Source organism: Bactrocera oleae, chromosome 2 (genome assembly GCF_042242935.1).
Source record: "Bactrocera oleae isolate idBacOlea1 chromosome 2, idBacOlea1, whole genome shotgun sequence".
Classification (NCBI taxonomy): Eukaryota; Metazoa; Arthropoda; class Insecta; order Diptera; family Tephritidae; genus Bactrocera; species Bactrocera oleae.
In genome coordinates, this window is record NC_091536.1 from 62,598,858 (window position 1) to 62,625,440 (window position 26,583).

General features: G+C 38.5%; 1 protein-coding gene across 3 annotated transcripts; it reads right to left on the reverse strand.

Annotated features, from left to right (window-relative positions):
• Nucleotides 1-650: 650 nt before the first annotated feature.
• On the reverse strand, nucleotides 651-12,646 carry ca (RCC1 and BTB domain containing protein claret). Of its 3 annotated transcripts, none has more exons than XM_036368807.2 (17): nucleotides 11,847-12,645; nucleotides 9,956-10,698; nucleotides 9,213-9,891; nucleotides 8,144-8,700; nucleotides 7,343-7,650; nucleotides 6,715-7,266; nucleotides 6,495-6,652; nucleotides 6,295-6,428; nucleotides 5,141-5,377; nucleotides 4,947-5,079; nucleotides 4,769-4,884; nucleotides 4,538-4,707; nucleotides 4,399-4,480; nucleotides 4,083-4,343; nucleotides 3,262-4,017; nucleotides 2,946-3,182; nucleotides 651-2,185 (listed from the first exon to the last, which is right to left on the reverse strand). In XM_036368807.2, the coding sequence occupies exons 1-17, from the start codon at nucleotides 12,103-12,105 to the stop codon at nucleotides 893-895; spliced, it is 6,675 nt and encodes a 2,224-aa protein (XP_036224700.2). In that variant the 5' UTR covers nucleotides 12,106-12,645; the 3' UTR covers nucleotides 651-892. The 3 variants fall into 3 exon arrangements, with proteins under 3 accessions (XP_036224700.2, XP_069961572.1, XP_069961571.1); XM_070105471.1 differs by having other exon boundaries at nucleotides 6,295-6,440; XM_070105470.1 differs by having other exon boundaries at nucleotides 6,295-6,652; nucleotides 11,847-12,646.
• Between the last annotated feature and the right edge of the window lie 13,937 nt (nucleotides 12,647-26,583).

Sequence of the window (26,583 nt, forward strand, 5' to 3'; positions counted from 1 at the left end):
CCAAAACATATTGGCAGGTAATCCTTCTATAAATTAAGCGCTACACAACTGTAAAATTTGTTAAACAAAAAATAAATCTTAAAAAAAAACTACGTTAGCTTCGATTGCACCGAAGCTTTAATGCCATTCACAAATAAAAAAAATTGTATACAACATGTTTTTGATTGTAATTGGAAAAAAAACAGTTTACTTATATAAAATATTTCACAATACAAAATTTTACTAAATTTTAATATCATATAAAAATTAATTAAAAGCAATGTGTAAAAATTTCTATTAATGGGAAAATTTATGTGAAAAACGTAAAAATAAAAAAAAAGATATGTAAAAATGTGATTTTAAGTTTTTTTTTTGTTTTATAAGAAATAAAGTAAATTAATGAGAACAGAAAAAGTGCGACTAAAATCCGACAGTTAATTCAACCGAAAGGAGACTAAATATGCCACGAACCGTCATTTCCAAAGCAAAAATGGCAATGAATGCGGCAAAAATAAATTACAAAACAATTACATTAATACATTTAAGAAAGTGCTTTGAATCTTACCTAAAATTTCTCAACTTACACTCGCTTACATTATATATAATATTTTAAAAGGGAACTTTCATGGGCAGTACGAGGTATTTAAAGGAGAAATGAGAATAAAATAAAGTCAACGCAAACACAGCAATAATGCATATAATTTATGAGGTATAAACGAATATATATATATATAAAGTTATATTACATTTTCTCGTTAAAACAAATATATATATATACATAAGTAAGATGTAAATTTGAATACAATAAAAAACGACGAAAGAACTAAAGAAAATAATAAAATAAAAAAAACAACTCATATCACGAATCAATAAATTAAAAACAAGTTAAACTAATGGTGCTAAGCACCAGCAACTAATTGTTGCAGTGCTGCATCAGCCTCTGGCAAACGATTGTTTTGAACTTAACACTTAGGCTATCGAATATCACATCCGTGTCCTCCAGCTTGTGTTGCACCTGCTCATCGTCGTTTTGATTTTGATTCAGTTGCGACTCCTCCTGCGCAAAGTAAATCTTGAATTTGTCATTTAAGTTACGCTCGAGCATGGTGTTGTTGTTGTTGAAGAACAGTACATACGACAACTCAAGCAAATAATAATCGAGATCGCCCAAAAAGAAACGCTCACATTCGAGCATATCGAACTTCTGCGCCATGAAGTGTTTCAACAAATAGTAAATTAAGTACTTCACGTCCTGTCGACGCAGCGGCACGGAGCCGGTGTCTTTGGAGAAGTATGCGAAAATTTTCAACGCCTTGCTGGAACTATTGCAATTCTGCAAACACAATACGAAAGCATCGACGAATTTGAAATTCAACATAAGCGTGCGTATACGATACTCCAGACGTTCTTTGGAGAAGTCGCACACCTTGTCCGGATTGTAGAGACCGTGAAATACATAGAGGCAATAGTGTATGTATTGTCGCAACTGTTGCAGATTCGCATCATCCTCTACACTCTCCTCAGCCTCCACGTGCGCATTCGAAGTGAGCGTGCTCTGTGAGCCGGCCGCTTGTGTTGGTGTCTGTGCGTCGTCGTTTGCATCGTGCTTTGCTATTGCCACTAACGGACATTGCTCGGCACTCTGCTGACCGGCCACACAAACACAGCTGGCATCGGAATTATCCGTGATGGGCAGGCGCGCATAGCTCTGCTCGTCGGGTGTTATATCATCAACAGCAGCGCTGTGTTGCGCATCATCCGCCGTAGCCGCGGCAAGTGGCAGCGCACCCGCTGCACCCGAGGAGGGCAGCAATGAGAAGTTCAGTGAACAACCATCGTTCGCTTCATTGTTACTTAAATTCTCTAAGCTTGAGATCATATCGTCCGAGTCTTGGCCGGTAACTACATTTTCGCTACTGTCCGCTTGCGTTGTCGACTTGTACTGATTCGACGGTGAGGGACGTTCAAAGTTACGCGTATTGTCGAAATTTATGCCATCTTCTTGCATGAATCGTGGTTGGTATTTTGGTATGCTCTTCAAATAACGCACCGGTTCGAATTCCAAACGTATACGTGGGCGTGGCAAATTGATTTCCACCGGCACATCGACACACTGACTCTCGAAGCGCATTAGCCGCTTGGTGGTGGGCAAACAGACAACGCGTTGCTTCATCTTATCGATGGAAGGTCCAAGATCACGACCGCACTGTTGGGTGAGAAATATTTTATAGGTTAGACAAAAAAAAAAAGTAAAAAAAAAAGAAATAAGTTGAAATGAAGCCGAATATATATTATACAATAATTTTTATTTTAACGCAGTTTACAAGATTTGAAGGTGTAAAGTTGTGGTCTAGTAAATAGATAGGTAGGTAGAGTGGGTGTCTGACGACACATCTAGGGCTTCAGGAGGCCCATTGTGAAATAACCGAGACTCAGATCCCCTCCCTCTATTGTCTCCTATCTGAACCACCCCGTACTTCCGATGAAGTTCATCAGTACAAAAATCTGTATCTGTGCAACGTCCGAAATATCGTCAAGAAACTTTCGACCGATGGTTTCGATTATTTTTCTATACAGATCTTTACATTCGCATAGAAGATGTTTTATAGTCTTTTCCTCTTCTACCTCCTGACAGCTTTTACAATAGTCATTATAGTTTCGCTATATTTATTCTAAATGTAAGGTGGTGTCTGTTTTGTCTAGTTTATCTGCTTCTATTACTATGTCCTGGAATCCATTGCAGGTTTATCATGATATAGACCCTATTTGGTCGAAACCGCAAAATTAAATGTCAGCGAAGTCACTTAAAGATAGATGCCGTATTTGGTGCAATTCCCACAACAGCCGGTTCTACGTTACTGGAATTGACCAGGATTTTATCCGGTATAGGGCTGTTATTTCTGCCATATAACCTTGTTTGGATCCCTGCACATGTCTGGCGAGAGTATAAACATATATAGTCATACCTGTCCATTTGAGTTGCCACCAAACGCTTTGACCATAAACTCTGTGGTCATGACGAGCGTGAAATCTGCACCGCAGTCGACATACATGGGACGGTCTACACAATCGACGGGTGAGGGTTTGCTGACCGCACGTCGCTCCTTATCGCCAGTACCAAGTTGGTGTTCCAAATTTTTGCCCCAAGTGTACAGGGTGCAAGTAGACGAGATCAAGGCAAAATGGAAGAGTCCGCTTGAGATCTGTGACGGAAAATATGAACATATTAACAACCATAAAAAAATATAATATAGACAAAAAAAATTGATATCCATTGTGTACCTGCAAAATTTGACCGGCTACCTCGGTGGTGTCTACCAGATGCGGTGTCATGTGCTCGCAAGGATCGACTTCGGTCGTAACATTTGTTGTGTTTGCCGTTGCCGTTGCAGGCGCCGTGACAGCTATTGTTGGCGCTGGCGTATGTGCGTGCTTTGCCGATAACTCACCGGTAGCTGATGTCAAAGGGTTTAATGATTTGAGCGGTTGAGCGACCATTGGTTTAACTTCTTCGACAAACTCCTCCACTACTTCGTTCACTAACTGTATGGTTATCTCGGTTTGAGCGTTGGCAATGCCTTCTACAATTGTTTCCTTTACGCCTTCGTCTTTCAATTCATCAACCTCTTCTTGCTCGGCCGTAACAGTGGTAGCTAAAACTGCAATGAGTTCCGGTTCTTTAAAGGCGTTGTCTGTAGTCGATTCTAAGTCCGCGTCAGTCTCCTGAACAAGATTAGCGGTCTTGCTGGCGGTTGTGGGTAGGTTTTCGTCCACTATATCCGTTAGTATACTGCTGGCAACGTCAGCGACCATAGATTTTGGCGCCTCAGCATATGCGCTTTTGGATGTGGACGATGGACAGGGTACGCTTGCATTCTCACTGGGCAATGTAGCCTCGAATTGTTTGCTCATTTCACGCCGTTGATGTTCCTCCATTTTTTGCTTCGCATTTGCACGACGCTTTATTTGATTGGCTAAGCGCAGAGCTTGCGGCGAGGAGCCCCACGTGTACATGCGTCCATTATCATCTACCGCTAACTGCAATTAATGCGTGAAAATGCTTAGAAAGTGAGAAAGGAGCGTTAATGAGGGAGAGTGCTTACGTTAGAAAAAAATTTGGTATGTATCAGTCTTATTCTTTCGTCGCAAACGAACAGTTTAATGGGCACTAAACTCTTCACTTGACTAGCGCAATGCATTTCATAGTCAGCCGAAAGTCCTTCGACGCCGCTGGGACCAGAGCCAATACCCAACTGACCAAAATGATTGGAACCAAATACATATAATTCGGTGGCGTTAGGATTATTAGGCGTCTGACAGAGCACCACGCTGTGCGCATGCCCTAAGGATACTTGGAGTACTTTCTGTGAACATAAAAATGTAATTTTACGATTAAAGAAAACCATCTCAGATGCTTACTTTCGTTTTGAAGAAAGCAACTACTTTCGGTTCGGCCACATTCTCGCAATTTCCATGGCCAAGTTGCCCATAAATACCCCAACTGTAAAAGTAAATAAATTAAATTCAAATATTCCAGTTATATTCGCTGCCCACTAACCCCCAGGTGTACAGGAGTCCATCCGCCACCGCCACATTGTGATATTGACCAGCTTCGATGATCGTTATGTTCTTGCCATCGAAGGCGCGCACCAGCATTGGCTGCAGCGACACTTGCATGTCGCGTCCAATGCCCAACTGGAGCAGATTATTGTTGCCAAACGCGTATAACTGTAAATAAGTGTGCTATTTATTTCTTATTATTGCATTATTTAATTAATTTCTAACGCACCCCATTGTTCGTTAACAGTAGCGTATGCTGGCGGCCGCACTTTACGGTATGCACCTCCAGATTCAATTGTGACAGTAGGTCCAAGCTCTTAACGGCGTGTGGCGGCTCTGGCGGATCTAAATGTTGAACATACATAAATATTTATTATTCATTTTAGTTGTTGTAATACACTACATACCGGAAGACTTGTTAACGCTATAATTACAAGGCACTCCATTAGAACCCCAAAAGTAGGCAACACCGTCCACAACGCAAGCACAGTGTGCACAACCAGCAGAGATGGGTTTAAAGCGTGATGTTTCGATCGCAAACTGTAAGGAGAGCAAATAATTAATTTAATTGAATGAGAAATGTCTGCATATGCTTCGCCACCTGATTGTCTTCGTAGGTGATGCGGAACGTCGACAATGCGTTCGTTATGTGTTCGCTCTTCGAGCGTTGAGATTCCATATGTATGAGTACAGCTAAATATGTTTCGATGAGATTTTTACAAAAATCAAATAAAAACGTTTTATTGTCGTTTATATTGTGCTCCACATGACCGGAGGAAGTGTGCGATACAATTGGACGTAGAACCGCGGAGAAGGGATTCAATTGGTGTTCCAGGCGCTTTAAAGAAGAGAGTTACAATTTTATTATATAACATAACTATTAAAATGGACTAAGTTTGGGCGATATAAAGTGTGAAATGTATCGAGACGTTAGAGGAAGTTATGGACCGATTGGGCGCCTAGACCTAGTTTCTCGAGGGTTCCTCTGGTTTCAGGCAACAATTTGAGGTAACGTTCTGGTATGGTTGGTATTTCGACTCTAAGAACACCATTCACTAGGAGGGAGTCAATGACTATTTACCGATCCAAACCGCGTTAGATCGACGAAATAACAGTCCTTGGCCGGATAAAATTCGGGTAAAATCCGGTAACGTAGAACCGGCTGTGGTGGGAATCGCAGCTAACTGCTAGAACAACAACAGAAAGTCAATGAAGGAATTAATAGCTCCCCGGTGAATGGCGTTTAGTGCTTTTCTGAAGTTTGTCACGTCCGAAACCACGACAAATCCCATTCATAAATTGCTAAATATATACGGTGTCATAGTCAGCCGAAGAAACCGAGATAACGGGAAAAAATTTATAGACTTCGATCTGCAATTTTTGTTGTTATTGTTTTAGCGATGTAATTCTCTAAATAATATTGAGGAACGCTATCGAGTGTTTCGGGACGAATATAAAACCGTGCCCGTTTCGAATACGTAGACTCGACGTATGTATATCGTATGTACCCCCTTGGGACTTAGCAAATTCCTTTACTTCGAAGGGAAAACCGTTTTTTCAGTGTTACATTGTTGTTGTTGTAGCGACAGAAAACATTAGCTTAATAATTTCGAGGAATGCTAACGGAAATAAATATGTAACCGTTTCGGATACTTATACCCCCTGTGTACGTCATATGGACCCCCTTAGGACTTACAGCAATATGTTAGGGTATAAAAATGTTTAAATCACCCCAACCATAGTATTGTTACTCACCTCAAGCACGCAGTGCCTTATATTTGGTAGTTTCTCTTGTATGAAAGCAAAATAGTCCACAGCGACTTGCGGCAAATAAGTGATCGTCTCGGCGAAAATTGGCTCACTCAAATTATACAAACACACATTCATCTCTGTGTACCAGCCTAACGTAAAACAGTTATTGTTCCTTTCTTGCAAAGACTCTTTACGATATTTACCGAATTCCTGCCCCACAACACTGGTCAGCGCCAAAAATGTATCGATACAAACGCCACGCGTCTTCGCCAACAACAACGCCGACGAGAAGAGACCACTCTGGCACAGTACAATGCTAGTCATATTCGTGTGATATTTCGTATTGGTAACAAGGAAATTCCTAAAAAAAATAAACGACAATCAATTTCAAGCGCTACAACACTAGAGAAAAAGTAAAATCACCACAACGGCAAGTAGTTCTTATCATTCACAGCGCGCTCCGCTAACGATATCAACAACAAATTGGCCAAATGAAATTGTGACGAAGGCGACATTTGTAGGTTGCTAAGCGAGTCATCCACTCCATAGTTATAGTCACTGGCTGATATGCCCTCATTTATCACCACAGCAGAATTTTTATCGGCCGTCAGCGGTAGTATTGTGCGCACATCTTCCGAGTGACGATATGTAATATCTTTAAGTAATGTTCTTATTATGGGACTGCTAAAGTATTTCGACTTCAGCAGGTAGGTCGTCTTCAGTGCCATAGCGCAGAGATGCATAAGCGCACATGTCTGTCCGAACATGGCTAATTTGAGTGCGGTGCGTATTGGCTTGATACGCGCTGAGTTGTATGTGACCAGCGCCTGAGTGACGCGCTTACGACGCAGCAGATAATCACCGGCAAACTCTATGCACGCCTCGTAGGTGAGATCAAAGGTGTTGCAGAATTCACGACATTGCTTCCATTCACCCGCCAGCGCAGAATCTAGGAAGATGGCGAACGGCTCCTTCCTGCAAACAAGAAAAAGAAAAGACGTTAGGTTAGCATAAAAATGTGTGCGCTGAAAAAATTAAATTTTGACTTCACTTTAATTGTATGTAGTAGACATTTTTGTTGGTGATCACGTAGCAGGGATCGTAATTGATTTTTGGAAATTCATGCTTCATAATTTCCATTTGACGCAACGAGTACTCCGCCTTCACGTCGGCATGCTCATAGAACTGCACATAATCCATGGGTGAGCGTATATCCTTGAAATCGAACGCTTTAGCTTTCTCCTCCTTCGTGATGATTTCGCTAGGCTCACTCGAGCGATAGGTGGCCATTTGATAGAGATTCAGCACAGTCTCATTCTCGAAGCGAAATATGGTCAGCTGTGAAGCGCCGTTGAAGCACTAGAGAGGAGTATAGAGTAAAATTAATAAATGAGAGTCAAAACAATAAAACAACGTTAACTTCGGTTGCATTATAACTATAATACCCTTCACAAATACAAAAGACTTCGTACAAGAATTCTATTTAATCGATCAATTTGTATGACAGCTATATGCTATAGTCGCCCAACTTTCACAATTTTTGTACCGTTGTCTTGGAGAATAGTCCATGTCAAATTTCGTGAAGATATCTTATCAAATAAAAAGGCTTCCTATACAAGGTCATAATTTTGATCGTTCAATTTATATGGCAACTATATGCTAAAGTGGTCCGATATCGGCGGTTTCGACAAATGAGCGGCTTCTTGGGGAGAAAGATACGTGGGCCAAATTTCATCTAACTCAAAAACTGACGTATTTATTCGCGTAGATACAGACAGGCTGGCATGTCTAAATCGACTCAGCCCGCCAAGCTGATCATTTATATAGTTTTTTTATAATTGTATGTACTAACATCATCATCGCCTGCGCGTAAAGTGGCCATTGCGCTGCTTATCACGCCGACAGCATTTATCGCATTACAGTGCGATAAGCTGTCGCTGTTGGATGGCCCGCTCGTGGTCGCACTCGTGTCCGCACTAAACGAGCCCGCCGAATTGATATCCGCAAGCAGCGTGTCATTGCCTTCGCATAGATCGATGACTTCTTCCTTCTCAGTATCGGTGTCCCGATTCTCTTTTTCCGTATTGCGTTCGGCATTCGTTAGGTCAGCGCATTCTTTCGCATTATCGCCACCATTTATATCGACATATTGTATGGTATAAAGCAAATTTGAGCTGATTAAAATATCAAAGCAGTTCTTCGGGATCTTATACAGAAATAACGGTTTCAAATTAATATCAATATTATGCACGGTGAGACTGTTTGTGTGACTGTGTAGTGCGCTTAGCAGATAGGTGTTGCGCAAATTCTGTATGGTGTAGAAGGAACCGCTGGAGTTGTTCAACACCTCGGGGGTCAGCGATGGTGAATCTATGATGGCAAAGTTGCCAAGAGTATTTTCAGACACATCTGCAAGGAAAAACATGCCGCATTAGTTGTGGCTTATAAATAAAGAAAAATTAATTCTATAAACAACAACAACAATTTAAGCTTGTAAATAAACGTAATTTGGGGGGAATGAAATAAATGTATGTTTGGGTATATTTGTACAGAGAACGCCAAAACGCAGATGATGTGAGCGTTCACGCTAAGCGAGTTTTGAAACTGTTGTATATTTGTATGTCTGATTTGACTAACTGTTCGGCGAGAATGATTGTAAGCATGACAACAACACGTGTGTCGTAGCATAAACGTTGGCTTAACTCACCGCGTTTCGCACGCAATCTATTTAATAAAATTACAATACATTTTATAACTGAGAAATTAAGAAAGGAAAAGGTTTCAAAAAGCAAATAATAGTGGTTTTAGAAAATACAGTAGTTACTGGATTAAATAAGTAGAAACAAAGTGCTAAATTTAATTTTTTTTTTTGTCATAGATTTTGTTTCGTTAAACATTCTGCAGACAAATTGTTTACTTACAATCTTCGAGCTTATGCCGATTATCGGAGAGACGCATTTTGATGGCATTCAGCTTCTTTGTGCCCAGGCTCTTCAATGAGGCGAGACGTGCGCGCGCCGCTGGCAAAATGCCAGCACGTGCATTCACATCGTCCAATTCGGGCAGCTGTTGTTGTGTGAAACGTATACCGGTCGCTTGGCTACCATTGCCAATGCTCATGGTAGTGGGTACGCTGCCGCTGCCGTTGCCACTGTTGCTTGCGCTAGTATTCGTGGCAGCCGCACTGTTGCCACCTATGGCGCTGGTGCTCGTTGTGGGCGCAGTGTCCAAGTGACGATTGATAGCTACCGAATAAGGTGGAGGCGGTGGTGGCATTGCTGTTTTAGACATAGGTGTGTGTGTACCGGGTATTATGACGGAACGTCGCAGTGAATGACAAGGCTGTGCTGGACCACCACATGTCGCTGCCGCTGCTGATGTGCTAGGAATTTCATCGTTTCTTAAGAAAACATCCTCATCTAAAGCGCTGTTGTCTGATGCTGGGTCAGAGCAATTACTTTGTGTCTTTAGCGGCATAACAATCTGCCAGTCACTATCGCGCCCGTGTATCGCGCTGGGTGAGATTTCGCCTGGGTATATATATTTGATGGCTTTCTGTTCAAGTAGTAATTTAAACTGCTGCTTTACAGACGAGGTGATCTGAGAAAATACAATTTTATATAAATTGTTTTTAAATATATAAGTATATAGCAGTTATATTTACCAGCAACATAACGCTCTCAAAAGTGCTGTCCTTGCAAATGAGCAACTTCACAACAGAGCCGGTATCAATTGCCGTGCTCGCTACGAACGGGCAATTTGGACTCAAACCCACAAAACAAATGGAACCGTCGGAATAGCCGATAACAGCGCGATTTACACCATCTATAGTTTGCCACCACACAACCGCTAGCGGGTATGGGCAAGTAATCGAAGCCATAAAGGATGTAGCCATAACCTGACTATTGCCCGTTTTATCTTCGAATACATTTGGTGGCGCTGTAGATGCCAACATACTGGCGGGCACATCATGGCTATATGCATCAAGATTCATGTTGGCTGGCAGTTTTGGCTCTATATTCACCTCAACTTCTACGAGCAGTTGTGACGCTTGAGCGATACTTTCCCGTGACGTAGAGAGCTTTTCAGTGTCGACTGGCTGCTCACTTTCAGCTCTGGCTTCATGTTTTTCCTGCTCATCGCATGCGCTATCAGTTTTGTCCTCTGCAACAATGACAGTTGGTATGACAGGCGGCGGTTGTTTTGCAATGGTTTCACTTAACGTGGCCTGATTGGGGCACCTTTTTGAGTTTGGACACTCATGTGGTCCCACAAACGGTATGATGTATGAGGTAATTTGTGTTGTGCTGTATGGCTGTTGCGGCGGGTGAGTCGAGTTTGTTGGCTCCATGAAAGTTTTGTCGACCACAGCGAGAGCGGGTACAATATGCAGCGTATTGTCGAAACCTTAGCAGTAGAAAGTTTTATTAATATTTAAAACAAAATTTTTAAAATTATAGAGTTGTTTAGAATAACCAAAATACTTAAAAAAATCAAGAAAAAACGTTGACTTCGGTTTCACTGATGCGAGCAGCTATATGTTATAGTGGTCCGATATCGGCGATTTTGCCAAATAAGGTTTTTGGGGAGAAAAGGAGGTGTGCACGTAATAGAGTATATTCAGGGTATAAAAATAGGGAAATAAATATTAAACATCTATAGCGCGAGCTGCTGGCTAATTTGCTTATAAACTACCATTTTTATTTATTTTATGAAGTAGAGCACCTTATTTATGGATTTGGGATATATACGAGTACATATGGTATGTATGTATATATTTATAATTATTAAAATGCAAATAACAACGGGCTATTATTTGCATGCACTTTATGGGGCTAACAGCTTTTCTTCATAAGTAGCTATTAATACTTGTGCTATCATCATTTCATTTATATGTAACTTGTGCAAGCTCAATTTACAGCGACATGCTGTCTAGAGTGTCTATGACGTTATTAGCGCACAAAGACATTGACAGCATATGCGATTGCAAAGACGAGGCCGTAGGTCTCTTGCATTTATCAAAGTTTTTTTCACATTTCTCACCCCACTTGTTCTTGCTACCCCGTTACTTTCACAGTTCAATGTACTCAAACACCTATGCGTAGATAGCACACTCGCTTGCCGCAAAAATCAATTGATAAACAAACATATAACAAAAACAAACTAAAAAATACAAAAATCAATAGCATAAAAGCGGGGAAAAAGTGTATTAAAACCCTGAGTGCACACATTCCGTGAGTTTTCATGATTTAAAGTACAGACTTAGGTAGTTTTAACCATGGTACAATAATACCTTGCACAGAGTTATAGACCTACATTTACATGCTAGTGACCAGACGATTCCTCGTTGACGTCACGCATATTTTACGTTCTCTAGTCATTTTCTCCTACATTTTTAGCTTATTTTATTGAAAGCGTTATAATTATATATATACATATTTGACTGGACGTGACGAATCGATTTAACCGTGCTCATTGGCAACCAACTGGCAACACACTTATGATTTGGTTGTTTATTTCATAATTTTTCTAAATTTAAATATTTATATACTCACATAATACTAATAACCAAGTACCGGATGGATCAAAGCAGACGTCATGAATTACACGATTGGTGCGACGAAACCAGGAAACTAATTTCAACACTTCCTGCCCATCTTCACTGGTGTAGCGCAGCACTATGTCATTTTCCTCCGAGACGAGACATAATAATTGTTTGCGTGCATCATACTCGCTGACCGTGGATAATTTGCAATTTAAATTGGTAATAAGCGGACACAGCTCGAAAATATCTAACTCCTGTAGTAACGCCATCCCGATTAATTACTACGATTACGGTGGGCTAAATGGCTTAGGAGTGGGTGTTCCGTGTGAAAGAGAAAATAATCGCGTTAATCTGTGCTAACACTTCTCTTACCAAAAAAAATGTTCTTTTTATCCCTTTGTTTTTGCACACAACTTTACTATTACAGTACCCGATTATATTAGAATAAATATGGTAGGCTGAAAATTTTTCAGCTACCCGTTTCTCGCCAAAAAAAAATTTCGCGTGCACCAACACCTTTCCGCCCTTTTCTCTAGCTATTCTTTCTACTGACACCTTTCTTTCCGTTGTCTGCTGATTTAGCGCTGCTGGTGTTGGTGCTTTCTTTTTTGCCGTTATTGCTGATTTATTCTATTCCTTTCATTAAATTCACATTTTAACGATGATATATTTTATTACACTGTATTCATATTTAAAAAATAGATATTTGCTATAATTCTAAAATATTTTGCTGCAAATTTTCTATCCAACTGCACCTATTTTTTAACGTCAACCTCCGATTTGCACTATGAAAATGATCTGCTCCTTTTATCGCGAAATGTCAAGTGCAAGAAAACAACAGAGAGCGAAAATTCCAATTGTGACAAATTCTTGTGCGCCAGTCCTGCCACTTAACCTTATATTAATTGGATTAAACAACTACTTTTTTGACATTGCAATTTTTCAAGATCTTAACATATTTTTAACTAAAATAAAAATTTCAAAATTCTCAAACCACTCGTTAAATATACTTTTTTCTGCAAAATGCCACATTTATATTATTATTTGTACTTAAGTACTCTAAAAATGGCCACTACTGTTAGTCAGGTTTAGAACCGACAACCTAGTTCCGCCAGTGTACCTATAAAAACAAAACCAGAGATTCATATCTAATATACATTATAATTATTTATTAACACTCTCTGGTTGAGTGTAATTCTTTTCCAATGAAAAGTGTTTGAGAAAAGCGTTTTTGCAATCGTTTCCATTTCCTTTTCCTTTTACACTCATATTGATGCAAGCGCCAATTGAATTTTTAAAACATTGTTTTTATCCCAGATACGAACTTGTGCGTGTGTGTATGCTTCTTTTGTAGCGGTAAACTTTCGCGTATTTGACATTGGATAAAATACGCAAATTTATTTTACGTGTGCTATTGGTATTTCACTTTTCGTCAATTTGCGTTTGTGTTATTCAATTTATTATTATTTTATTTAATTTTTATTTGAAAAATTAATTAAATGTAAAAGTTTATTTTTAAGTTTTAATCAGATTTTTAGAATAAAAATTTTATTTTTATTATTCCGTTGTTTGGGAGAATTTTTTTTTCAATCTGGTATTTGGGATTAACAATTTAAAACTTAAAAATAAGGGAAGATTTTCGGAAATATTTGCCATGGAATATTGTTTTGAAGTTATATATATGTATTCGTTTTCCAAGTAATAAGAACCCTGTTTTGAGTTTCGTTCGCATTGTGTAGCTTCAAACGGATGCAAATTTTCTCTGCTGATAAATGATCACAAAATGTTTTATTTCCAAATTCTCACGAACAGGACTGTTCCACGATAAGTCAATCGCTATGGTTGTTTTTTCGGAAAACACGAAATTTGTAAAATTATTTCATGCACAATTAATTGATATTTATTATACCCTAAATGGGGTAACTGCAACACCCAGAACAAAACTTCGAAAAGCCTATAAAGAATATATTTAGCCAAGCCTTGAATATATTTAGCCATGGAATGGCGAGATCGGACCATTATACCATATAGCTAACATACAAACGGAATTATCAAAATCAAGTTCTTATACAAATAATTATTTTTATTTTGCAAAGTATCTTCACGAAGTTTTGTATCGTTGTCCATGGCAACGCTACAATCTCCGAACAAAATTTTCGGACAACTATAGCATATAGCTGCCGCACAAACAGGCCGATAAATTTAGGATAAAGACCTTTTACTACGCTTCTGTGCTATAAGAAAAGCGCATGTAAAGGATATTATAGCTTCGGTGTTACCAAAAGAATAAAAAGAGTATTCAAATTCCAAAAAAATCTATGAACTGAGTTTTCTTTCAAGCCGAGATTTGAATACTTCTATCTGATGATAAGAAAAAAATTTAAAACTGTAAGACGGAGGACCTTCCCGTTATAATTAAGAGCTCATGCTTGGAGAGACTTTTTAGAGGTGTCTCAGAATCTATTTTTCAGAGTACCAAGCGAACAAAATCGTTTTTCATTTACCCTCCTTAATGTATATGTTTGTTATTGCCAATACATTTCTTACTTAAACGTCTTCAATTAGGCGACAAGTTGTACAAATCGCCAGATAAAAAAAAACTCAAACCTAAACATTGCCATTAATGCTCATCCTTAGACGCGATCGCCTTCACGTGCTACTTACAAATAATATTGCGTAAGTCTGGCTTTCGATACAATACGCCGAACCATAAACGACAGCTTAGCCAAACACACTAACAACCACGACTTGACGCCGCTGGATAGCTTGGATGTTTAGTAACAATGCATATTGTTGCCATTGTTGTTGCTGTTATTATTGTATTGTTGTAGCACACTACCAAAAATGGGATGAACTCAATTTGCTGTTATTACAAGAACTTTATGGCTGCCCTTTTTAATGAGATTCATGAGATTTTGGCTACGAACACACACACACACACACACACATACAACAGCACCAAAACCAGTGAACATATGAGAATTGGAAGTGAAGTTGGGGGCACCTACGTCGAGCAACGTCCAGTTGTTGCTACAAAAAATATGTGCAGATAATATATAAAAAGCTATAAAAATGAGGGAGGAGGATTTCCCTGGTAAGAATGTGCAAAAGAGGACAGCAAAAACATTTGCTTTTGCCTTCAGCAGCGTCTGCTTGCTGGACGGTCAGCCAGTTAGCCAGCCTCCTTGTTGGAAGGTACTTCAACGCACACTACGTGCGTGGTGTTGCTGTTGTTGTTGTTGGTCACTTTAGAGTACTGAATTCTTCAAGTTGGTTGCTTTTGCTGTGAAATGCGAATGGAATTTGTGGTATATGCAACAATAACAACAACCACAACAGAAACAATAAAAGCAAAAACATTCACCACAAAAACAAGAACTAATGCATTCATAGCAACAACAACATTCTGAAACGCTTGCTGCAACAACTGACCATAGCAAATATGGCTCCACAATAATAGCAGCAGTAATAACATTAACGACACGTAAAATAGCAACAACAACAACAACGACGTGAATAAAGCGTAGTAATACAGTATATAACAATATAACAACGACGTCAACAGCAATAAGCGTGTACAAGACCGGCGATAATCGTTGCTCGCGCGTTTCGCCGCTGCCTGACAGGTAAACAATGCTGTGAATTTGATTAAAATCAACTGCGTGCCGCACTGCAACGACAAAAGCAACAGTGCCTTGGCAGCAAAATCCCAAACGTCGATGCTTCACAGTTGCCGCCACTGCGCCTCATATTGGATTTGAGTGGTAGTGTTGTTGTTGTAGTTGTTGGCGGTTGAAATGTGTTCATAAGCATAAATGCATGCGTGCGTCTGTATGTCAACGAGAAATTGGCGAGCATTGGTCAAGAAACTAAATATTATGCGGACATATTATGGCGAATGCAACATACTCGGCCTGCGGCTTGTTGTTGTGCCTCTTATTGTTGCACTCGGTGCTGTTGCATTCGCGTTGATTTGGTGTGGCTTATTGAAATCTTGTTTGTTGTGCCTCAGGTGATTGCGCGCACTAATTGTGAAACGCCGTCTCTGCTGGGTCCTTAAGTGGTCCACTCGTGGACTCGAGTATGTACTGGTATATGTGTGTCGTGTGTTCTAAAGACCGTAGATAATGGCCGTTTTTGCCATATTCAAAACCATTTGCAGTTTCATGGTGTGCGTATGTGAGCATTTTTTGTTTGATATAAGTAAAAACATATATACTTATCTGTCCATATATACATATACCTATAATTATTTGATGTTAAACATTCGTTAATGCTTCTTATGTTGTATTATTTAACGAGACTCGTTACAACTAAGTAATTGTGGATTTTTTTCAAAATTTTAAAGACAATTTTTTCATGGAATTAAATAACTTTATTTTGTAATGTATTGCCCATTTTGATCAATGACCTTTTGCCATCTTTGATAATGTAATCTGATGGTACAAGGTCAGGACTATATGGTGGATGTGGCAAAACATCCCAATCAAGCTCCAATAATTTTTGCCGAGTGACCAAAGATGTGTGTGGCCTTGCATTGTCATGATGGAATACAACACCTTTTCGATTTATCAATGTGGGCCGCTTTTCTTCCATTGCATTGTTTAATTTCGTTAGTTGTTCAATGTAGACAACAGAATTGATCGTTCGGTTGGGTGGTAAGAGTTCAAAGTACACAATTCCTTTATAGTTCCACCAAACTGATAACAAAACCTTCTTTTGATGAATACCAGCTTTTGATGTTGTTTGAGCTGGTCCACCTGGCCTGCTCCACGATCTTTTCCGCTCGATATTGTTGTAAACAACCCATTTTTCATCGCCAGTTATCATTCGTTTTAAAAATGGATCATTTTCATTACGTTTCTTTAGCAAATCGCAGCTGTTAATGCAGACAAACCTAGCAAACCTAAAAATTCAACTGAAGCCATCTATGAGTGAAATCCGCAAATCCAACCCAATACTTGCGGTCACGATACAATTAATCATTGTCACACCCAAATGCTGGTGTTTTCCAAAAATATAATTTATACTATCAATAACTGGCCGATTGTACAAGAAATTCGACTTTATATAGGTACCTAGAAACAAGTCCCGTTCTCACGATAATCGGGCTTAAGTACCAGATATATATCTGACAATAACTAAAATAGCAGGAATTACATGACCGGTCTCTATTTGTCATCACTATCAAAGCGTCCAAGAGAAAATAAAAAGTCTAAATCTAACCGCTAATTTCATGTAAAAGCAACAACAAAGAATCAATAGAATGTATTCTAAAACAAAAAAAAACGTTAACGTTGGATGCATAAAAGGGTATAACAAGATGTTTATTCTGATTTTAATCGGTCCGTTTGTATGGCAGATATATGCTATAGTTTTCCGATCTAAACAATTTCTTCGGAGATTATAGCGATGCTTTGGATAATAATCTATGCCAAGAAAAGAAAGAGTTTTCCATACAAGGACTTGAGTTTAATCGGTCAGTTTAGATGGAAGCTATATGCTATAGTTGCCCGATATCGGCGGTTCCGACAAATAAGCAGCTTCTTGAGGAAAAAAGTACGTGTGGAAAATTTCAGATCGATATCTCAAAAACTGAGGGACTATTTTGCGTATATACAGACGGACATGGCTAAATCGACTTAACTCGTCACGCTGATCATTTATAGATAAACTCGTACTTTCTAGGGCCTGCGACGATTCCTTTTGGGTCTTACAAATATCGTGGCAAACTGAATACATTAAGACCAGAATGTTTCCGGAAATTGTAAATAAAACGAAAAATGTTTAATCTTCATCAATATTTATTTTGTCGCCTTCAAAATATGCTTAAATCATTTACATATTTATTGAAATATTACACCAAAAAAAATTTAGGTGAATTACCAAAATAATAAAAGCAGAGTTCGAGAAGAGATAAAACCCTAAAAAATAAATAACTATTCATGCGTTCCATCCAGTGATATGTAATATGTAAATCTCGTAAAGAGTCTTAGTTCCGTGAAGTAAGTCGGCATTCTAAAGTGGCTTACACTTTTTGGAACGTTTTTATCTGCTTCGGTTAGAATCTCAGAATCAAAATGGCTATATAATTGTATTATGAAAAACAATACTACGATGATTCTTATAACCTTATAACTCCCTATAGACAGCTTAGTTCTAAAAAGAAGTTCTTTTTTTATCATCAAAGCAAGTAAAACAAGAAGAAATGTTAACCTCGACTGTACAAAAGCTATTATACTCTTTACAGGTGGATTTCTTATAGCATAAAAGCATATAAAAAGATCTTTATCTTGATTTTGATCATTCAGTGTTTATGATAGCTGTGGGCTATAGTATTCCGATCTGAACAATTTCTTCGGATACTGTACCTTTGTCTTATACCATGTCCATACTTGCAGGAATTTGGCTACGATCGGTTCATGCGCTGCCGCAAGATTCTTTGGTCCGAGATCGATCGAAAGATCCCTCAGTATGGCTAGTCTCTTACCAGTTGTGCGAGTTCTAACCATTCATTGCCATAGCGGCGGCCATGTTGTAAGGTTGATAATATTACTGGACACCAGCTGCAGAAGCTGTATGGAAGAAGGCAAGATGGAAACGTCTCAGCACTTCCTTCTTGTTTATCCAGCGTTTGCAATATCAATGCTTAAACATTTGGGAGCTCACATTGTCACACCGAACTGGTGGGAATAGAAATTGAACGCGGAATTAGTGACCGTTTATACCGACGGATCGTCACGCTGATTGTATTGTACATATAAATACTTTCTAGCGCTTCTGACGTTTCTTTATGGATTTTACAAATTGTCGTGGCAAACTTAATTCACCTTGATCAGGATATAAAAATGGGTAACATCTTATCTAAAGAAATCCAACAATTAGAAAGATGGATGTGGCATCTCTAAAGAATAATCGAACGCTTAACTTTTTGAAGTTAACTAAAAAAATTTAACCTCCATCTATTGCTTAGTTAGGTGTAAATATAGTTTTGCATGCAAAGTTTGTTTTCAAATTTTTCTAAGAACATATATTCATACATGAACACCGTTATAGACTCTTCGGCCGCGTATTACACTTGTAATTTCATTCTTATAATGAAAATCTCCGTAATTACAAAGTGAATTAAATGTAAGCGGAAAATTGCATTTTCACGATTTAATGCGATGGCGCGAGTTCCGAATTAATTTCACGATTCCAAAATCCACTCACGCCAAGTAGCCGAAATAATACCGTATAATACTTAGTTCTGAAATAAAAGAAGGAGAATAGTGTGGGTAGAAGGATTGGAGGATGCCAGGAAAAGCCGAAGGACGGAAATGCAAATATAACTTCCACAAATCGCTTGTACAACAACAAAATACTGATTTTTCAGTTTTCATCTACCAACAACAAACAACGGTTGTCGCGTGCACTTGCTACGACAGTGGCACATTGATGTGTGGCAAATGGCAAGTGGCGACAGCAGCTAAGTACTTGCTGCACTGCTGCCACGAGGGTGCTCCACTTGACGTTTACCGTGACTCCTACAGACATATGTATATACATATGCAGAAGTGCTTACGGCCGGAACGGTAAAGTTACAACGCGTCGCTAATGAGGACCGCACAGACTGCAATTCACGTGAATTTTCAACAGCCCAAAAACTAATTAGCGCATATCTGCATCTGTTGTCATCACGTAAGCCCCCACGTTGCACCGCATGTACACATATACACCCACAGACTTCTGAAAATAAATTGGAGCGGGCGGTCGTGTCACGAGCGTACTAATGTGAGCTGCGGTCGGTGCTTCGGAGGATCCTCATGCACTGCACACCTCCGAGCGATATATATGATTACATACTCGTGGTTATGTGTAAAATCAACGCTTCGATTTGCACAATTTAGATCATTCGATGCGTTCTACTCAAGGGGAAGATAAGCTAGCACTTTGGAAGACTTGGATTATGCGCACAACTTCAGGCGTAATTGAACGTGCTCTGCAGAGGTTTGAGAAACAAGAATAATTATCTATGTAGATATATAAAACTATAAAATTCGATAATATCTAATACATAATTTACAATCAAGAAGTAATGTCGGAGGTACCGAATATACTCTCCCAAAATGCAGGGATTCAAAGAGTTATTGGTTATCTATCCTATCTGTTATGAATGACGATGTAATTTGAGCGAGGTTATGAATCATTTTTATATGGATGGAAACAGATACCAGATAAGATAGGAAAGTAAGAAAGGGGACTTTTACTCAAATTGCATCAGACTAGGAATGAATCGCATTTCGACGGTCCTTCTGCCGTCCACCACTAGTGGACTGGGATTCGCATGAGGTCCGAGTGCGTTTGTAACTAACCAGCACTTTCGCGGTTGCGAGATCCTTCAGCAAGTTTCATTTGGAAAAAGTCGAAATGAAACTATCTCGACTCCGAGCTTTCGCAAGACTTAGATTTAAACATCTAGAACATATGGCATCTTTGGTAAACCGGGGAAATTGGTTAGAATCGATGCCATAGTAGATTTCTTAACAAATTTATAACAGATGATTCCTCGATAAATGAATATATATTGATCTATACTTGGTGTTTTGACTACACTAATGACTTCTACATCTAACTATCCAAGTGGGAGAGCGGTTGTGATAACGAAAGTTAGGCAAATTCGAAAAAGCAAAGGAGTCTAAGTTATTTTCTAGGAAACCTCCTTCTTCTCCGTTACCACCACCTTGTGCACCATATATATATTCGGTTCTTGAAACTATAAATTCAATCCAGCGTTGACGTTAGTTTTAAATTCACTGAACTATGTTGATCTTTCTGGCAGTCTCCTAGAATGTTGTCATTTGCCTCGTTCCTGGGTCGTCGCAAATAATGAGAAACCTAGAAGGTGCTTTGTTCATCGAGTATGAGTTTGTCAGTCTTAAAGACATTATTTCCGGTATTCGGGATGTTCCCATGCAGAGAAAATTGGTTACAAAGTTGTTACTGTCGACAGTAAGTCGAAGCGTTTGAATAGAAATTATACTTTCATAATCTGACTGAGCTAATTATGCTGCCACACAACACATCAGAAATACAACACACGTGATCCTGCATCCTGTAGATTGAACATAGTGCACTTATCGAGAAATCTTTCATCCGACACATACATTCTACATATACATTCACATTTGTTGTTTTTTATCGGTGCTATTTTGATCCAACTTCTTCATGTGCGGGTAATACCTGGACCGGCGCTTAAATTATTTTTTCTGGAAGTTGTCTTTATTCATCACATAAGTTAATAAAGCTCTAAATTCTTTTCTTAAATGTATTGGCCCTGATATTAAAATTTGTATAAGCTAAAGTTTCTTACACTATTCATTTGTATAGCATTTCTAGCTCTTCAGACTCTTGCTCTGATATTAAACAGGGTTCTGGTCTGTTAGCAGGAGTGGAGGAGTATAACATCACATCGTGGCTTTATAATTTATTTTAGTGATGTGTCGTCTTATGGACCGAATTTTTGTAGTCACTTTGTCTCCTTAACAACAAAAATCCAAAATTGTTTTTTTTATCCTTTTCGTGGCATTTTTTTTATGGGGGTGTTGTCAACCTTTATTTTCTCGATGACATCAAACGGCAACAACATTAAGTTGAGATACCTTCCATATTAAAGGTTCGTTCATATATACCATACTTCTTTATGTGAATCTAACCTAGAGATCTTGAAAAATCTGTGGATTGAGCAACTCAGCATGATCTTTGGAAACTTTTTATTGGTGCTTCATAATTAAACTACAATGTTAGGACTTTAGTTCTTAAACTAGTCTGGAATTAGGCTTTGAGGAACTGGTTCGAGAATCAAAAAATCTAAGAGATGTCAGCGCTTAGCATATCCTATCCTCGCTGGAATATGTGACACACTCGTATTCACAGGTAAATATTACACGCATGCTCCACCTTCTGCTGTTCGCTCGCACAACAACAAGTAATATTCACGAGCAGCAGCTCTGCGTTGTTGTAATATTGCAAGCAACTCCTAAATCTACGTTGCAACGATCTGATTGGATCTGCGGTGAGTTGCCGTTAGTAATTTGGTCGTTTTTTCCTTTTACATGCTATATATTACAATCTTCCAGTTTTTTATTGCGCATTTATACTCCTGCATTGGTGTGGCTTGCTGCACTTGTACAATCTACCAACAAAAACTATCGATGGCTGCCATGGCTCGCTGCTGTTGTTGCCTCTGCAACATTGGTGCAATAAAATTGGTGCTTAAACGAATCCACTCACAACCGTTTAGCAATATCAGCAGCTATAACAACAAAACATAAAAAAAACCAACAACAACAACATTTAAAGTTAACCACACCAGCACTTAAGCAACCAATTTTAATGGCAGCGAACGGGCGGCCAAGGAGTCAGCGAGCAGCATGTTGTAAAGCGCACGAAAAAAAATGTAAAAACTCATATATGGGTATGTGTGTGTGTATGGTATTCGTTTGGAATGGTGTACAGGCTGTAAAATTTTAACGATGCCAAGCGGCAATGGCAACGCGTTGCAAAGTCATATAACAAAAATGCAAAATGGGCAAAAACAACAAATATGCGCAGTGCAATTATTTGCACACAGACCAGGTGGTGGCGGTGTTTGGAGCGGCAATTGGTAAGCGTTGGTGCGACGACTTGCTTAAAATGGTGTTTACCATACACACACACACACACATGCCTATAAACATTTGCAGCCATTTCGTCTGCACTTTGTAAGAGAGCAACACCCACTTTTTTTGTGGTTGTTGTATTTGTGCTTGTTTTCTACCTTAAATTCGCTTTGTTGCATTACCAATAACTGACTGCGCTTGCGCGCTTGCGCGCCTGCGCACTTGATCGTGTTGCGACCGGTGCAATATAGCTTTTATCAATAACGCTCTTAGTTGCTCCTTTTTTGGTATCTGTGTGTTTATTGTTCTTTAGATATTTTTACACAAATATTTTTTATATTAATTTCTTTAATATACTTTTTATATCTTGAACTGGGTGTTAAGTTTGCCACGATGTTTGTAATACCCAAAAGGAAACGCCGGAGACCCTGTAGACATATGTTTAAATAATCAGCATGACGAGCTGAGTCGATTTAGCCATACCCGTCTCTCTGTCTATACATATCCGAGCTAGTCCCTCAATTTATGAGATATCGATCTGAAATTTTGCACATATACTTTTCTTACAAAGAGTATTCTTGGTATTTTATTTGTATAATCATCTACATATACAACAGTATGAACAAACAGCATAAAAGTATTGTAGATATAACAGCTTAAAATTTTGATACATACATACATATGTACTCATTTACTTCAGACTTGTAAATAAAACACATTAGCTCAAAGTCTGTGTAGTAATTTAGTTTGATAAGTTGTTTCCACTTGACACACCGATAAGTTGCAATATAAAACAGTCCTGGGAATAATTTTTTTAAATCGTTATATACTTTTTGTATGGACACAGTGTTGCATTTTGAAGAAATATATATAATAAGTAAGTGATTAGCAAAAAACACTCGCCAAATTTTAAGAACACAGGCTGTTTTTTAGACGTGTGGTTTTTAATGAGGCAATCCTTTTTTCAGAGTTGGTCTTGTTGACAGCTGTTTGGTTTGCCATTTTATAATGAACAGACATACTCTGGAGCAATGTTTGCAAATCGTGCAAATTTATTAACAAAATATTGGTTCGGTTTGCGCTGCGTCCAAGTTTCAATCGACATAGTCGCCCAGCAGAGTTAGTAAATCAAGCAACCATGGTTCGGTTTCGCACCAAGTTTTCTCTTGTGGTTAATGCATACCCTCAGAGACGCTGTACAGTGCGCACCTAAGACGCTATTGGCATATTTTATAATCTCGCGTCGTAAGCCTGTGGCGTGGCTGCCAAACACCGCTGGAGTATTTTGTGTGGTGTTAGGTGAAGTTATTTCTGCAATGGTAGTCGGAAATTGATCCTCTCGGGTGGAATTTATTCGAGCTAGCCAAGGAGATTACTTGCTTGAAATCATCATGATGAAGCTAAATTCTTGGTCATGACATTGAATTATTTGCCTTTATAAAACTCGATATAGAGCTAAATCTCAAGTACAGTAAAGCCAATTTTGTAAAAGACGTAATTGACGTGTTACCTAGCCTACAATATAGTTTTATTCAAAAATCCAAAATTTATGATAGTTCAGTAACCGATTAAGCCAAAGAAATTTTTTTTGAATTTTTCCTACTCTTTCATAAACTACTAGAGCTTTCTTGACAAAACGCAATCACAATCAAATGCAGAAATCAGAAAAACTTGACTGCGGGTATTCCCAACTTTTTTATTGCTAAAGATTAGGCCCAAAATTTAATTTTTAGAAAACGGTGATACAACAGAAGTAAACAGGTTTTTTTTAATACTGGATCACAAGCTATGCTCATTAAAGAAAAGGTTATATACCTAAATGACTCTTGCAATGTATTTAAAATTTGGTGCTATCCATTTTTTCTATTACTTTGATGCCTTTTAGATTTGCTTCAGAGGTTGGCTAAATCAGACTACTTTATATTATTTATTTATTCTATATAATAAATAGATGAAGTCAGGTCATACCTAACCTAAAATAAATTTCATAAATATTAGGGAAATAATGAGATAAAGACACAAACAAGTTCGCCTAACGAATACTCAAATTCGACACTGTTCCATCTTACTCACCCTTTTTCCTTTCCTACATGTTTTGTATCAGATTCTTGGCTCAGGTCGCAGTTTCGATGCCTAATTGAATACTCAAATCACATAGCTTAACCAATAAAGGTATATACAAAGATATATTTTGAAATTCTTGGCACAATTTGGAACAGCGTTTAACACACAATTTGAAAAGAAATTATAATGTTTCTTTAGATTTTGAAAGATTTATCCGAAAATATTCGCATTGCCTTGGAGAATAATCGATGCTAAATTTCGTAAAGATATTTAGTCAAATTAAAAAGTTTTCCATACATGAACTTGATTTGATCTTTGTCAGTCAGTTTAGATGGAAGCTGTATTCAGTTCCGCTAAACGAGCAGCAAAGAGAAAAGGACATGTGCAAAATTTCAGACCGATATCACAAAAACTGAGGGACTAGTTCGCGTGAATACATATAGACGGTTATGCACAAATATGTTAAGGTTATATATATTAGCTTACAGTTTTCGTTCCGGGATTCAGTATTTTATTCAGTTCATTGACTAGATGTTAGTTTATATGTTTAATGTGTCATCTAATAATCGATTTCGGATTCATTCACTCAATGGAGCCGTAATTGAAAAACAAATGAAAACTTCTAGGGCACAGAGTTGCTAGATGTGAATATTAAAAAAAACAGTAATAAGCTACTAATTTAGAGAGAGCAAATAATATGAAATTTCATATAAAATTTGGTTTCAGGTTTGCTTAATATCTAGATATATTAAACATGTATACAATTATATCTTAGCGATAAATAATTTGAGGACAATTTTTCTGATTTTAAATATTTTTTCTCTTACAACTTAAGATCGTTCCCTGGTCAAAGCATACATTTCTATGTAAAACTTGGCCTCTTCTTATATTTCGTAGCTTTACGCAACGCACCCACCGTGCCAACAATGGATGGCTCATTCGACCCGTGTTGCAAGAAATTGCCAAGTTTTCTTTACAAGCTGCACGATCATATTAATTTATTAATTTAATGGAAAATTCGTTATTACCAAACGATTTGTAGGCGTTTCTAACAATTTTTTTGCTTTAGCCGCTACACACGATCGCACACACATACATACAAACATGCATATTCTGCATTTAGAAGAGCACTTACTCACACCACTCGCTGGCATTCATTCGCCTGTTTGGTGGCAACCCGAACAACAGATGTGCGCTTGCGTGGACAGACATACGACCGACACATTGGTAAATTAAACCAACGAGGCTTAACCAGATCCACGGCACTTAAGCTATGAGCGATCTTCATTACGGCCACTCGAGGGCATTGTTTTGCTCATGTTGTTGCAGCAACAGCTGTTGTTGTTGATGTTGTTAGGAGCATGTTTTTGCACAGATTGGCTGATTTATCGTTGTAGATATTAAATTGGCAGTTGGTATAGACAAAAGCAACCAGAAAATGAACAACAACAACAAGTGATAGTGTGGCCCGAATGGCCTGCAATAGGAGAGTTATATTGCCGATTGCTGAACTTTTGAGCCGTTTTAGACTTTTGAGGTGTTTATTAAGGTGCCGGACCGAAAAGAGAGTGTGGCGTATGCAGGATTTTGGTGGAAGAAAGTCTTATTATTACCCGCATTGTTGGTGAATGCATTCGAATGTTGTTGCTGTAAATCGATTGTTAAGGTGTCAAAGGCAATCTGTTTCCTCGAATTATTTGTGGAGAAACCGAGAAAAATGCTGTAAATGCGCATTCATATGTTGCATGCAACAAATTTCTTTCAGTCATACACATGTACATACGCATACTTACACATCTATGCGGTCTTCTACGTACCGCCAAACACACATAAATAATGGTCATAAATTGGCAATGGCTAAAAATTCAGTATTTATAGCTGCATGATAAAAATAAGATTTATTAACTTTTACGTTGCGCGCACCATAGTATTGCCAAGCTGCCACCCCATTTGCCACCCGACATGGCTGGGCGCCTAAAACATCCCGCCATGGAATAGTTAAATTGTGTGTTGTAATAACAAATCTGCGAATCGTCGCCGATT